We start from the raw sequence: 16,073 nt of genomic DNA, 5'->3' as shown, positions 1-16,073 counted from the left end.
TCTGTGTGATGTATGCTTGTGTTGTAAGATTCCTGCCAATACCACCCATATACCTTTATAAGCATACTTTTTGAACTTTAACCATACTGAAATAGTGTGAGGTTATATGTAAACATAAATACACTTCCACACTACCAGTGCTCCACCTATCATCTTCTTTTTGTCCTGTTGAAGGAAAACCACAAACAGTTGTGTTTTGGACATACACACCTCCATGCAGAAGGGCAGCAGGGTGGGTCTGACTGTATAACTATCTGCTCTGTTGGGTGACCTCTGGCATGACCTCTCACTCAGCACTGATGTTGGTTCTTGCTGCTGGCCGCAATACAACAGGACCGGCTGGACACAGTCTCCATCAGCCAGGAGGAGAGAGTGGCTCTGACCGGCTGACACGTCCCAAACCCGAAGACCATCAGACAGCTACAGTGGCCAGACAGGGACAAAACACAATATGCTATTAGGTTATTAACTGATTTTTTGTAGATTTGTTGGTGGAACTACAACGTGATTACTTTACTGTATATTCTTATCCTGCACTTCCTCTGCACGGTACGGCATGACAAAAGTCGTGGCTAGTACCGGGGCTACTACTGTATCTGCTAATGGAGAAAAGGACCTGGTCGGTCCTCTCTCTGTCTGTCGGTCGGTCCTCTCTCTCTGTCGGTCGGTCCGCTCTCTCTCTCTCTCTGTCGGTCGGTCCTCTCTCTCTCTCTCTCTCTGTCTGTCGGTCCTCTCTCTCTGTCGGTCGGTCCTCTCTCTCTGTTGGTCGGTCGGTCGGTCGGTCGGTCCTCTCTCTCTGTTGGTCGGTCCTCTCTGTCGGTCGGTCGGTCGTCTCTCTCTGGGTCCTCTCTCTCTCTGTCTCTCTGTCGGTCGGTCCTCTCTCTCTGTCTGTCTCTCTGTCGGTCCTCTCTCTCTCTGTCTCTCTGTCTCTCTGTCGGTCCTCTCTCTCTGTCTGTCTCTCTGTCGGTCCTCTCTCTCTGTCTGTCTCTCTGTCGGTCCTCTCTCTCTGTCTCTCTGTCGGTCCTCTCTCTCTGTCTGTCTCTCTGTCGGTCCTCTCTCTCTGTCTGTCTCTCTGTCGGTCCTCTCTCTCTGTCTGTCTCTCTGTCGGTCCTCTCTCTCTCTGTCTCTCTGTCGGTCCTCTCTCTCTGTCTCTCTGTCGGTCCTCTCTCTCTGTCTCTCTGTCGGTCCTCTCTCTCTGTCGGTCCTCTCTCTCTGTCGGTCCTCTCTCTCTGTCGGTCCTCTCTCTCTCTCTCTCTGTTGGTCGGTCGGTCCTCTCTCTCGGTCGGTCGGTCGGTCCTCTCTCTCGGTCTGTCGGTCCTCTCTCTCTGTCTGTCGGTCGGTCGGTTTTCTCTCTCTGTCGGTCGGTCGGTCGGTCCTCTCTCTCTGTCTGTCTGTCTCTCTGTCTGTCGGTCGGTCGGTTTTCTCTCTCTGTCGGTCGGTCGGTCCTCTCTCTCTGTCTGTCTGTCTCTCTGTCGGTCCTCTCTCTCTGTCGGTCTCTCTGTCGGTCCTCTCTCTCTGTCGGTCGGTCGGTCGGTCCTCTCTCTCTGTCTGTCTCTCTGTCGGTCCTCTCTCTCTGTCTGTCTCTCTGTCGGTCCTCTCTCTCTGTCGGTCGGTCGGTCCTCTCTGTCGGTCGGTCGGTCGTCTCTGTCGGTCGGTCGGTCGTCTCTCTCTGGGTCCTCTCTCTCTGTCTCTCTGTCGGTCGGTCCTCTCTCTCTGTCTGTCTCTCTCTCTGTCGGTCCTCTCTCTCTGTCTGTCTCTCTGTCGGTCCTCTCTCTCTGTCGGTCGGTCGGTCCTCTCTGTCGGTCGGTCGGTCGTCTCTCTCTGGGTCCTCTCTCTCCGTCTCTCTGTCGGTCGGTCCTCTCTCTCTGTCGGTCCTCTCTCTCTGTCTCTCTGTCGGTCCTCTCTCTCTGTCTGTCTCTCTGTCGGTCCTCTCTCTCTCTGTCTCTCTGTCGGTCCTCTCTCTCTGTCTGTCTCTCTGTCGGTCCTCTCTCTCTGTCTGTCTCTCTGTCGGTCCTCTCTCTCTGTCTCTCTGTCGGTCCTCTCTCTCTGTCTGTCTCTCTGTCGGTCCTCTCTCTCTCTGTCTGTCTCTCTGTCGGTCCTCTCTGTCTGTCTCTCTGTCGGTCCTCTCTCTCTGTCTCTCTGTCGGTCCTCTCTCTCTGTCTCTCTGTCTGTCTCTCTGTCGGTCCTCTCTCTCTGTCTCTCTGTCGGTCCTCTCTCTCTGTCTCTCTGTCGGTCCTCTCTCTCTGTCTGTCTCTCTGTCGGTCCTCTCTCTCTGTCTCTCTGTCGGTCCTCTCTCTCTGTCTCTCTGTCGGTCCTCTCTCTCTGTCTCTCTGTCGGTCCTCTCTCTCTCTCTGTCTGTCTCTGAATAATTGTTTGTGTGAATGACTGAATTGATGTCAGGAGTGACTGACAGATTGCTGTACCTTTGCCTGTTGAGGTAGAGTGACAGGACTGTTGTCGTGGCCGAGCTGTCCGCACATGTTGCTGCCCCATGAGTACACCTGACAAAACACGAGATAAGTAAGTTGGTGTAAATGTGTGTGCGCTTTTAGACATAAACAACCATGACAATAGTTGTCAGTTCTTTTAAGTATTGTATCAGACTACATTTAAAGCTTAAGGTTAGACTTAGGTTAGGTGAAGGCCTGTAGTTGTGAGGATTAAGATATATTAGGTCAGCGGCTAGGGAGCATACTATGTCCTCATACAAAGGTTCAATCGCATGCGTGTGTGCTTTACCTGGCAGTGAGCGGTGAGGGCGAGCGAATGGTGTGACCCTGCGGCAACTTTGATCACCTCCTCGTCGGTCAAAGACTTGATACACAGAGGCTGGAGTCTATACACACACACACACACACACACACACACACACGTCGGCACAGCTTGAGTTTCACTTGCACTACAAACGCATAAAAGCGAACCAAAGTGTATTTTTAGACTTCAAGTTTGCACACAACTAGTGACTGCTGCTTATTCTACACGGGTTGTGTACACACCGTCTAAGAGTTCTAGTCTTGTGTATTTTTATTTCTCTGTCATTTCACATCATTTATTTTAGTATCTTATCCCATGTAAAGTTAGTACCGTCACACAATTACAGCGTTATTATAGTTATTAGACAAAAAAAATATTAGACCTGTATTTAATCAGGTAAATCCCACTGACATTACAAAATCTCTTTTCCTGGAGAGCCCTGGGCAAGATAGCAGCAATATAGTGTTTCAAACGATATACACGCAAACATTTAAAACACATGACATTTAAAACAAATAAAACAAAACAAACAGTGTCAACTACAGAATCATATGCCTAGAAAGACAGACAAGAGGAAACAGATCTAGCAAAGGAAGCAATTACAAATTACTAAAAGAATTTGCCTCCAAACCAGTTTACATTTTTAAAGACTAATTAGGACAAGCCTCTGGCTGCAAATCTGACTGCAAGGGGCAGACAACATAAACGCCTGTTTGCCCCTTCAATGTGAGCCTTAGGGACAGAACAATGTTCATGTATGTTGCTTTTAATATATTTTCATTCTATTCTTTTGAAATGTTTGAAATAAAGTATATTCAATTCAAAAAGAGAAGCACAACAAATACAAAAAGTATGTCATTAGACACTTTTGAGAAATAGAGCAGTAAGGACTGAACCTCAGTTGCAGGATAAACTGTGACACCGGTGCATTATGTAAATATTTGATCCTAGAATGATTTCTGTTGAAATGTATTATATATTATATATAAGTGGGGCTATACTATAAGAGCATGCGTGTCTCCACACCTGGCAAGCCGATCTCCGTGGCCCAGTTGCCCCTCAGACCCCCGGCCCCAGCTCCACACTTCTGTCTCTAGAGATGGCAGCCCGTCTCCAGCCTCCTCCGGTGCTGCAGCCTGGGTCTGACCAGCAAGGGACGGCCTACAGGCACAAGGCCGCCGTCGCTGTGGAGACCCTGAAAGAAAACACATGATGTAATGGTAAATGTGTTAACCAACTGAACCATCACCTACAAGCTCCATTTGAGCATCTGCCAAGGCTAACAACTAAAAAACCTAAACACAAAGTGTCACATATAACGAGGGTAACATAAGTCTGTAGCTGCTTCAGTGTTGCCTTTTCTCCACAGACATACTACACCACAGTTAACATCTTCTCACCAGCCTAAATAAAAGCTACTACATGGGCAAACACAAATAAACCTGCAGCAAACTGGTTTGATATGAACACGCCCAAATGACTTAGTGAGCTCCTCTGGAACAAACTTGTAAAACCTTTATCCTCGAAATAGCCAACAGTGAGCTGTGTGAATCTGTCAAGATGAGGTAAGCAGGCAAAGAGCAGGAAATCTCAGCAACAGAGAAAAGCAGGTAGAACTAAAAGAGAAACACTGAAGCTTAAGTCAAAATAAAGAACATGAGAAGGGTTATGTGGAAGATCCTAATGTTGCTATTAACACTACTGTGCAGCCACACAGGTTAACAAAGGTTATAAATTATTTATTGCAATATCCAATACATACATAAAGATTTTGGTGGCAACTGAAACAGGTCTATGATATTTTTTTATATATATATATATATATATATATATATATATATATATATATATATATATATATATAATGATTATATATTATGATTCTTAGCTCATCATAATGACAATACAGAAGAAACTGTGATTCATTCTCAACTTTTACTAATGTGCAGAATAATTCACATTAAGTTATGCGACTAAAAGTGCAGTAATTTTCCTTCTCTCCTGAGAACTAGTTAATTATTATGTTATCTCACAAAAGAAAATAATGTTATCTCAAGATAACAACGTTAATTTTAATATGTGAGCATGTGTATGCTGTGATCTTGACTTCTATATCAGTTCATCCGAGATGATAACGTCAGATCTCCGAGAACCCATTGTTGTTCAGTGTGCCAAAGGGAAAAGCAAACACAGGCAGAAGTATTGTGTGTTTGGGAGATAACATTTATATTCTACTTCTTTGTCAGCCAGGCTGCAACTTCACAGAGGAGCACATTTCAGTGATTATGCAGAAGCATGTTAATTAGCTAAATGTTTCTTTGTGAACAGCTTCTTCAGTCTTTATGCTAAGCTAAGATACTAACCTCCTGTTTTCATAATTAGGGGTCAGGTATCAATCTTCTCATCTAACTCTTGGTAAGAAAGTAAAGATTTCCCAAACATGTGGTCAAGTTGTTCACACCCTACCATTCCTACCACGGGTGGGTGTTCCAGGCAGGGAGCGTCTCCTGTTTGCTGCTGCTTTCCCCTTCTGGTTTATATTTGTGAGACTGGTGCTCTTCTGCCCCTGTAGTGCCTGTTTCTCCGCCTCCAGACAAAGACGAATATCTTCCAAACCCACTGGGGAGGAGGAGTACGGCACGGCCGCTCCACTGTTACCGGAGGGAGGAAGGTCAAAGATCAGGCAGCAAATACACTGTAGATGAGAATCAACTTGGTATGTGGATACTGCACACTAATTTAGTTTTCAGTGTTTATCTGCATTAGTAGAATCACTGTTGGTTATTTTCCCAGTAATTGAACAGAGATGAAGTGGAATCACTTGAATACATTTAGATCAAAATGGTTTTACCGTTATTTGAGTTACAACTTCTTACCATGAGATTATTGAAACACTGATCAATTGCACTGCCTAAAATCTTTGCCTCAATTGTAAACTACTGTAAACTTGGTCTTACTTGTTGGTTTGACTCTTAATTGGCGAGTCTTCTTTGTAACTTGAAGTCAACAGATCCGTGGAAGGAGTTGAGGAAACACAGCTGTCATCTGGAGAGAACAATGGCAGGAGAGAAGGAATAAAAACATTTTAGAAATGTTTAGAAAAAGAAAATAGATGAAATACTAAAAAACTAAGTAACAAACAATGAAGAAAACAAAGGAAGGAATGAAGGAAGAATCAAAAAAGAAGACACAATGGAACAAGCAAAGCAATGAAAAACAAAATGAACAAGGTGCTAACATGAACAAATAAAGAAACTGGTGAAAAAGAATAAATAGGTTTAGGAACAAAAAGGCAAAAAGAACACAAGGATAAAGATATTAGTGAGTTAATACACAAAACAGAAAAAGAAAAAAGAAACTTCAATACAAAGGCAGAAGGAGAACTGAATAACCAACCTGAAGTGTAACTGCTCAGTGAGTCAGTATCTCCTGGCCCGGCGGTGTGTTGCATCTCCAACGGGTGACTAGAGAGTTTCTGGAGGAGGTTATTAATCTCCATTTCGTCAGAGAACGCAGAGTTCTTATTGGATCTCCAGCCTGACAGCGAGTGAGACTTGGGACTGCCGTCTGTCTCAGTGCGAGGGTGAGTGTGCCCAACTGGAAGATTTGTCCTGAAGTTTAGCAATGGATGGAAAGAGAAAGAAAGAAGAGAAAAACTGAAATAGAAAAATATTAAATGCAAAAAAAGGTGAATATTGAGGGATAATAATAGAAGATAAAACCTCATCAGTATGTAATACCGTACTGTTTAGTGTAAGATTTGCCATCTTCAGAAAATGGACATGAACTGGCTGCGGAGCCAGGGCTGCTGCCAACTGACCTTCCCCTAGGTTGAAACCTTCGTCTGGGGCCTCCTCTTCTGGGAGAGGTCTGGGGATGCAAACCAGAGAGGGACATCAACCAGAAAAGTGAGCATAGATACTTATCCTAAAGCATTTGTACAGCGTCTACATTCTGTAATCTTTCTGGTAACAACAGGATATTAGAGCTGCCCAAACACATATATTTTTCTGTAATTTCCCCTTCTTTGAGTTTGAGTTACCTCGCCTGTCATGACTTCAGTCAGCTCCACCCCCAGCGGACAGTAGTGACCTGCATCAACTGCAAACGGCTCCTCCCTTTCTGTCACTGAATAGTGAGGTGACTGACCCCGCTCCCTCTTCTCAGAAGGATTCTGGGTATTCGGTGGAGGTAAACTGCGAACCACGGCCAGGCTGTGGTAGGCACCACAAGCCACCTGTGCGAAATAAATAGAGATGTTATTTCTGGACATAGAAAATAGTAGTAAAATAGTCATTTAAATGTGGCAAGGAAGATAGCAGGAAGAGAAACTACCTGAATTACATGTCTGCCTGCCAAGTGCTCCACCTGTGCCAGTGTTTAAAAAAAACCTTTTTAAAACACTACCGTTTTGATCACATGCGTTCACATAAAAAAAACACTATCAATCGGTACACACATTTATTGTTATTTTCTCTCTCACCAGTTGAAAGACAACATAGTTGAGTCAATGCTTTTCACTCTGACTTGAGATGTGACTGAATTTTCATTGCTGAAATTTATTGAGCATTACACAGATTACCTTCTTTGGTCTCCAGACAGGGAAGGAGTTGGTGACCAGGCCAAGCTGGCAGCCGCTGCCCCAAGCCCACAGCTCGTTCTGGGCCGACAGAGCCAGGCTGTGCTCCCGTCCGAGAGCCAGATGCACAACCCGAACCACTACTGGAGGAACGACATCACTGTCCACCACAGTGACCGGGCAAGGCTCTGAGACTGACAGAGGAGGTGTTACACATTTTGTGTTTCCCAGACAGATGTATTAACTGATAGTAAAAAACTATAAGAAAATATATTTATAGAGCAATATAGATCAAGCTATCAGCACAAACTGCTTTCAAAGGTCATAAGCAATATATAATAACTCTAGGAAAAGCCATTCTACAAAAGTGAGATTTAAGAATGTGGGAAGAAAATAGAGAAGGAAGCAGGGGGGTAAGGTGTTGACCAACCTGTGATGTTTGTGACAGTGCCCCTCTCAGTCAGCCCACACTGTCCTGCAGTGTTCTCCCCCCACATGTATACATTGCCCTGCTCGCTCAGTGCTCCGCAGTGGAAACCACCAGCAGCCACACGAACCACCATCCTCCCCAGCAGAGAGACCTCCAGCACCGGAGCAGATACCGGGATGCTCAGATCCCTCCACGACAGCTCTCCGAAGGAATACACCTGTCCACCTGGAAGACAGCAACAACTGAGTGGAAATGGGTAATCAAAGAGGTCTCTAATTCAGATAGAATGTGTAGTTTAGGGTGGAAATATTTAGTTGTGAAAGAAAAGCACAGAAGGAAAGTCTCTCCTTTGGACAGAAATAGCTTGCTTCATCATAACAACATCATATCATATTCACTAAGTTGACAATGAAAATTTCAACACAATTATGCATTTTATAGCATTGAACCATCGCACAGCTCTACTTTCCCACACACACTCACCCTGTATCAGCAGGAGTCCATGGTGTTCTCCCAGGGCAGCCTGCAGGACAGGCCTGGACAGCAGCACTCTCTCTGGACAGAGCTGAGCACTGGGGCCCGCTGACTGCCAGATGTGGAGCAGTCCTCGCTCTGTAGGTGTGGGGGCCCGCTCATTTGCAGGGCTGCAATAATGCATGTAAATTAATCACTATTGTTAGCCTGAAATGGGCCTTAAAATAGACATAACATGAACTCAGCTCAGCCTAAAAATCTTGTCCAAACCCATACCAGCTGAAAAACATTACCAAATTCTGAACCTGGCAACGTTCAGTTCCAAAAAACACCTCAGATTTGTAATGTTGGAATGTATTGAGGTTTAGTGACACAAACATGAGTTCTCTCAAAGTTGGATTAAATTCCAGTTCATTCATCCGTCTACCAAGGCTTGTTAGTTCAGGACCTGCAGGCCCTGACATGAAGTTGTGTTTTGAGGGAAGAACATAACATCTGTAAATTACTCACTACCACTGAACTGGACAAAAATATATTGCAGAACTGCAATGTAGAGGCGCAAACATGACATGGTATATATAGATATAATCAGGACAAACGTGTGTGTGTGTGTGTGTGTGTGTGTGTGTGTGTGTGTGTGTGTGTGTGTGTGTGTGTGTGTTTACCTCTCCTCTCTGTTCTCCATCATTTCAGACTCCCCATTCCACAGGACAGTGAAGGCATCTTTATCAACATTTTTCCAAAGCTCTTGCCTTCTGTTCACTCCCAACAAAAAATCCAGGAACAAAAATCCTCTGTCCTGTTTTGACACTTCTTCTGTTCATCTGGCTTCAAGTGCTTGTTCTTTGTCAACAACTGTCTGTCCAAAAACAATATTACAGTTGTTAAATGTGGCATTAAAAACACATCTTTTAAGACAGACTACAATAATATTCTTCATCATGTTTGCAAATAATAAATGCAATTTCAAGGACCACAGCGCTGACTGGTTTCAAATAAAATACATATACACATATACATATATACATATATATATATATATATATTTTTATTAATTTCTAACGGTCCAGAGAGGAATAGCTTTCATTTCATTTTGATGCTCTACAAAAATCAACACAACGCTAAAACTAGCATACATACATACTACGATTGGTAATCCATCACAGTGAATATTTAGTCACCTTATTATCGATACATGAATACATATTGCAAACATATGCTTGTTAATATGATCCTATCATCTTGTTTGCCAAAAATAATAAGACTCGTGATCCACTTACTAGCTTTTTCAACTTTTCAACTGCATTTTACAGTCTTTATTATATTGTTCAGAAACATTTAGTTAAGAATATTTTGTCAAAGACTACTTCCATGTTCATGTTTCATTACAGTCATGAGCTAGCTAGTTTGTTATGGCTCCACTGGGAGCAGGAGGGGTTGATTTAGATCTTTACTGGATTCTGCTGACAAGTCACAACAACTCAATACTCAGTAAAACTATTTCAGAGATGTGTCATTGTTGTTCCATGCTCCTCACGTGCTTTACATTAAACTTTATAAAAAGCTAAGCCATATTATTACAACCCTGTTTCGGTATCTGTGGTAACACACACCAAAATAACACAAAGCTTGTAATCGCTCTAACGTTAAACCATTTAGATACTTACACAGAGATTAGCTATGAACAACAGACAAGTTCTGTCAACGACTGGAAGAAGAGACTATTTTAACTGTCTTGTGAAGTATACATTCGTCAACATTTATACCTATAGCGTAATTAACTTCCCCCTTAAATAAAACAGGAATGTCGTGTATTATAAGTGGGGGTTAAGCTACAAAACTGAAGTTGGTTAGCTTAATGCTACCGCTGCTAAAGCAGCTAACGAAACTTACCAACTGACGGTTTGAACTCGGGAGCACGTTGCGGAGATGTTTGGTACTGTCCCTCTGAATGAGTCCGGATAGCTGTGTGTAGCTGTCTCGGCAGAAGCCCGAGCAATGGCACAATTTTTATATTCCAATCAGTGCAGCGCAGTGAAAGCAGAAGTTGCCTCTGACAGTTACATGTTGTGGATGGGAGCCACCTCTCTGACGGAGGCCGGGCAGGGACAAACACTACGGCGGTGCCACACCTGTGGCTGCTGCGGTATGTCGAAGAGGCGAAAGAGAAATAAAGAGTTTCCACTCGGTATAGATTTCCAGTGTTGGAGTCTGGCAGCCAGCATCACCTTTTTCAGAGACAGTTGTCCTTCTTTGCTTTGGCAAATATGGGCTTCACACAAAACAGCATGTGCAAATATTAAACGTTTCCCCCAATTTACACATGATTGTATGTAAATTCAGTTTACTATTGGTAGTATGTTCATGTGATAGCCTACTAAAACCCAAATCGATATTGATCGATAAAACATTTACAATATAAACTGTAGCACTCAACATTAACTTCTTAAAACTAAATATCCAGCAATTTTCCAAGATGTAAATGTCTATATACAGGCCTATGTTATCTTATATATAATTGCAGCAATGTATTGCTGTAAATTGTAAATGTAGATTTGTTTATTAGCCTAATTTCATGATGGCTAATGTTATAGTACAACTAATGTTTATGTTTGTGTGTGAATGTATGTGAGCCCATGGATTCCTCAGCTGTGTGTTGGAACAGCAGAGGTCTCCCTCCTCTGAGCAGCAAAAGCAACAACGGCTACACCTTCCCTTTTATGGCTAAGATTGCCGCCCAGATGTTGAGCACCAGGACCTACAAAAGAAATGACCACTGACAGATTTAAACTTACCAATGTTTGAAATGTAGGCTGTATACAGTCACCATTTGAAACAATGTCCTTTGATACAACAAAAGACAACACAGGATTTTTGTATAACATGTAAACACCAAGTATGTTTGTGATAATGTTCAAGTGTTTTACAAAGTCTCTCAAACAGGATTTTAAGCTCTGTTTTTATTTGAATCATCCTTTTATCGTGTAGAGATGGTGTGCAGTCCTTGGCAGAGAAGGACTACATCAACTTTTCCATGGATCTGATGTCTGGAGGTTCAGTGAGTCAGCCTCTGGAGAAATACCTAAAGGTAAGTGCAACATCTGCTCATTTGCTCCTCAACATTATAATGTGATTTTACTGCTCTTGACTCACACACCACCGATGCCCAAAAAGGGTTATGAGTATGTTTGACTAAGAATGACTTTGATATATTTCCAATTATAAAAGTATTTAAACTAAAACAAGCTTTTTGCTGTTCTCTGTTGCAAAAGCCCCAGTTGGAGTATCAGAGATGATCACAGCAGTGGTTCTTGACACTAACAAAGTGAATAGCATCACAATTGTCCTAATGTCTTACTTCAGTCCTCAATCTTATTAACATACCTTGTGGTTCCAAAAACCCCTTGGACATCTACAACCTTTCAGTGAGGAAGTTTTGGACTCTCTTTTAATAGTTTGTATCATGTTATCTACAATGTATCTCCCCTTCGTGCTTCCACACTACATATAATTTACATTAATATATATACACAGTGTATATATATATATATATATATATATATATATATATATATATATATATATATATATATATATATTCCACTGCAACATCCTTTTTCCCTTTCCTTTCTTTTCCCTTCCTTTCACGCATGTTCGTGATCAACTCTTGTTTGCGTTTTAGTACTCTCTATATAAAAGTGTCCAGCAGGTTTTGGCTCCGACTTTTACTGCCTGCAGTAAAACAAGGGGAAAAACTGAAAAAAAAATACAAAAAGGAACAAGAGCAGGAAAACCAGAGAAAGAGGGTTTAATATTTTATCCTTTTTGGAGCTGAACACTAGGCATTAAAGGATCACAGCTGCTGGCAGTAGCTTCTGGGGTCCTAAATGCAGCATGTGCTCCTTTTTCTTCATAATCTAATATTCAGTGTTCACCACACAAACATCTCAGTGTTGAGAAGTTCAGCTTAAGAGACACGTCATTGTTGTTCATGTTCTATTTTCAAACCATCTGTATCATATTGGATTACTGTAAATTTAACATACCCCGTTAAAAATCTCACCTTAATTTGAACTCACCAACTCAGCTGACTTTTGAAATTAACTTGTGTTTTCAATTGTGTTTCTATGCAACAATAATTTAACTTTGGCAATAATCTACATTATTCTCTGCACAATAATTGTCAAACCTGTATAGAAAAGAAAGGAAACTATGATTAGGAGACAGGGGAAACAAAAAGCATACCATGAAAAAGGGTTGGTTGCCAAGTAACTTATTTAGAAGAAAGAAGAAAGATTGGGGCTGCATGGTCATGCAAAATGCTACTAAATACAAGTGGTACTTGCAACCGTCATGTTTGTTGCAGTTTATAGAAAATCAGACTTAACCTGCTATTTCAGAACCGGCAACAGTGACGCTGATATCTTTTCAGCTTGTGACTCTGTGTGTGTGTCATCATGGCAAAATGTGCTCCTTGAGACTCCTACTGTAGCGGGAACTACCTCAGAGGAGGTTTTCAGTACTTTACAGGGTGTTCATATTGGTTTCTGTCTGTGGACAGATTTTGTCACAACAAGATGCAATCATGAAACTTTACAGATTTGTAGTTGAGATCAAAATGAATGCTGAGCCCAAAGATGGGTGTGATCCAAGCAAGGGCGCCGGAAGTACAGTTGAAGGGTAGGAAGTGGGGAAGGGGACATTGGCCCCAACACTTTACGCACCTGGCCTGGTGTTGCAACTGGTTTGCTTTTATGGCTAGATGGTCTGTAGTTATCCTTGTATTTTCAAAACAAAAAAGAGACCCTGTACCCTATTTTACCCCCATCCACACACATACAAAATACACACAGACACACAGTAACCCCATGCCCAACCTGGGTTTACAAGACTGCAGAGGCAGTGTGTGTGTGTGTGTGTGTGTGTGTGTGTGTGTGTGTGTGTGTGTGTGTGTGTGTGTGTGTGTGTGTGTGTTTGTGTGTGTGTGTGTGTGTGTGTGTAAAACACCGCACACGGTTGCAGCCAGGCCACAGAGACACAGCAAGTCTGAGAGAGTGGTTTGATTGAGCACAATGTCGTAAGGAGTAGGTAAGGTACAAGAGTAGGCACACACTCACACTCACACTCACACTCACACTCACACTCACACTCACACTCACACTCACACACACACACACACACACCACACACACACACACACACACACACACACACACACACACACACACTTTTTGTTTTTGCAAATCCTGGGTTACATTCAATGACAATGTTTTTCTATAAAATACTACTTGTAATTATGACTTAACATCTTCTATTGATAAACATTTTTTACTTTTAAGATTATTATTAATTATTAATTAATTATTATTATTATTATTCAATTATTTGTGGCTTCCTCTGAGTTGTTGAATTACTAAGTACTTAACTACAGACACAAAGGTAAACCATAAATGTGATCAGTGATGCACCGCTGTTTTCTTAACAGGTGAATCTTCCAAAGTTAAATTATGTAGCAGCATGTGTAAGATCCAACATCATGTTCTTTATATTGATACACTCCAACAGCATTGAATTGCGGTCTTTATCAGTGTTTTATTCGCATGTAGTCTGATGCCAAAAGAAGAAAAAATGTACTTAGTCTCAGACAACAAGGGAGGGGTTTGATTTTAACTATCTGGCACTGGAAGTACTGTGCGTGTGTGTAGGCAGCATATTTAAAGAACATTGAAAACACATGTCTGGGGCCTGATAAAAACATTTTAGGCACAGGGTAATTTGGCATGATCTTAACACACATATACACACACACACACACAAGCTCACAAACATGCTCCCTGGGATGGAGGAAGTTTGACCTTCATCTGTGAAGCAACATTTACATGCATATCTGGACCACAAACACTGGACAACTTCAATATAAACTAAGTTAATTTAGCTTCGTTAATTTAAAAACATTCCCATAATCCCAAAAAGTGTCCATCACGAGCATAACACCACCACTATGTCCTGCATAGGCTGCAATCTATATAAGACATACAGTAAGCCTATATGATACATACAGTATTTTGACATGTATACAATGGCAGATATATGCGGACAATTGCGAGTATGCATTAGAAAACTAAATCTGTTAGGCGGGCTAGGTTAGGCAGCATGGGAAGATAACTCTTAAAAAGATAAAGGAGATGACATTTATTCATTTATTTTGGATGCAGAAAAACACATCATAATGCATTAACTGGAAAGAGTTTTATTAATGGATTTGGATGTATTCGAGTTTCACATTACTTTCATTCAACTATTACAAGTACTTGCACATGACAGGCCAATGGTAGGAATTAAGACAAATGGTACAGTGCCGAGTTTGGAATTTGGATCAGGAACAAGATAAAGAGTGAATAGCGCTGTTTGTCCGGACAGGGGAAGTAGACATAAGACAACATCAACCTCAATAGAGGTCTGCATCATCCCCATAAACAAGGCTCAACCAGATCTGGACTAAACCTTTTAACATTCACTTTTAAAGTATACAACTCCCCGTGAAGGCATGTTATTGATACATCATTGATTTGGCATTGTTTGCCTCGTTCACACTACAATGCTAGACTGGTGTTTTGAAATATATACCACTCTGGAGAGTGTATTCAAAAAGCTCCGTTTTTTTAGGTGTGAAAAACACTGGCTTAGTGTGGACATGACAGAAAAAAGAGAGTCATAAAAAGAGAGAGCGGTGACCATCTGGCCCAGGTCAAAGTCCCACAGAGGTTGATAATCACAGTAGTGTGCGTGTGTGTGTGTGCGTGTGTGTGTGTGTGCGTGTGTGTGTGTGCGTGTGTGTGTGTGTGTCCCCTGCAGTGAAAGGTGATGACCACAGCTATGTGTTTGACCTCAAAACCGCAGGAGGCCTCCCCCTTCCTAATCCTCTTCCTTCTCCATGTTCCTTTTTTCCTCCCTTTGCTCCTATCCTTTATCTTCCTCTTCCTCCACTCCAACATTTTCTTCATTCCGACATCTTGATTAATTCTCAATCAAAAACACACCCTCAGAAAACAAAGTTAATTGAATACAAGCCATGCAATCAAAAAGAGCTCTGCGTAAAGCTTAGTGGGGCAGCTATTGTGGCTTCACCTCCTCCATTACTTTGCATCAATTAGCACATCACCTCCAAGACTGCTGTGTGTGTGTGTGTGTGTGTGTGTGTGTGTGTGTGTGTGTGTGTGTGTGTGTGTGTGTGTGTGTGTGTGTGTGTGTGTGTACGCGTGTGTGTGCGTGTGTGTGTGTGTGTGCTGTGGGGGAGGGGAAGTAAAAGACTATTGTGTGTAGTCAAGAAAATGACTGTGTTGCTTAACTCATTCTGTTAAAGCCAGTCTATCTGAGGGGTGCATATGCAGCATCAGTATTGTTGTTAGTTAATTAAAGTCTTATATCGTTGTAAGTTTCCATGATAGTTACTTTTGTCTATACTTTTAAAATGTGTTACGGTACAATTACCTGTTTAGAAATGTAGGCAGTGACGTAATCCAAGCATCACAATAATAAAATAACGTAACTTGATTTAATTGACCCTACATTGTCCAGTGTGATGTTTGCCGGACCAAACATTTTAAGCAGTTCGCTCATTTCCTACGCACCGTCTTTTCACTCTGGGATGCCTCTCGGTAAAAAGGATAATCTTGATTAACTGGAAAGTATGCAAACCATCCTGCTTTGTGATGTTGTTCCCATGTTCTGCTTTATATATAAAAAAATGGCACAATTTCCACCCAGTGAAAGCTCTTCGTTGGAGTGAGACGTGTGTCCTGAAGTGTTGTAATGTGTTCACATGTGCAGTGTGAT

General features: G+C 42.1%; 1 protein-coding gene across 8 annotated transcripts in view; it reads right to left on the bottom strand.

Annotated features, from left to right (window-relative positions):
* LOC115026305 (alsin-like) overlaps positions 1–10,294 on the bottom strand; it is a 36,089-nt gene extending 25,795 nt beyond the window's left edge. For 5 of the 8 annotated variants that reach the window (XR_003834283.1, XM_029459067.1, XM_029459068.1 and 2 more), the window contains exons 1-15: positions 10,131–10,294; positions 8,903–9,096; positions 8,247–8,407; positions 7,764–7,988; positions 7,337–7,527; positions 7,090–7,122; positions 6,797–6,991; positions 6,500–6,624; positions 6,151–6,365; positions 5,712–5,799; positions 5,221–5,405; positions 3,781–3,949; positions 2,740–2,836; positions 2,424–2,501; positions 211–420 (exon numbers count right to left, since the gene is read on the bottom strand). Coding sequence is in view for 7 of the 8 variants with exons in the window: in XM_029459067.1 (XP_029314927.1) it covers positions 211–420; positions 2,424–2,501; positions 2,740–2,836; positions 3,781–3,949; positions 5,221–5,405; positions 5,712–5,799; positions 6,151–6,365; positions 6,500–6,624; positions 6,797–6,991; positions 7,090–7,122; positions 7,337–7,527; positions 7,764–7,988; positions 8,247–8,407; positions 8,903–8,925 (1,995 nt within the window). In the remaining variant the exon portion in view is untranslated. The remainder of the gene's footprint in view (positions 1–210; positions 421–2,423; positions 2,502–2,739; positions 2,837–3,780; positions 3,950–5,220; positions 5,406–5,711; positions 5,800–6,150; positions 6,366–6,499; positions 6,625–6,796; positions 6,992–7,089; positions 7,123–7,336; positions 7,528–7,763; positions 7,989–8,246; positions 8,408–8,902; positions 9,097–10,130) is intronic. The other 3 variants (XM_029459069.1, XM_029459070.1, XM_029459072.1) reach the window with 2 other exon arrangements.
* Between the last annotated feature and the right edge of the window lie 5,779 nt (positions 10,295–16,073).

Source organism: Cottoperca gobio, chromosome 21 (genome assembly GCF_900634415.1).
Source record: "Cottoperca gobio chromosome 21, fCotGob3.1, whole genome shotgun sequence".
Lineage (NCBI taxonomy): Eukaryota > Metazoa > Chordata > Actinopteri > Perciformes > Bovichtidae > Cottoperca > Cottoperca gobio.
Note: the sequence above shows the minus strand (reverse complement) of the source record. Positions and strands in the feature narration are given on the sequence as shown.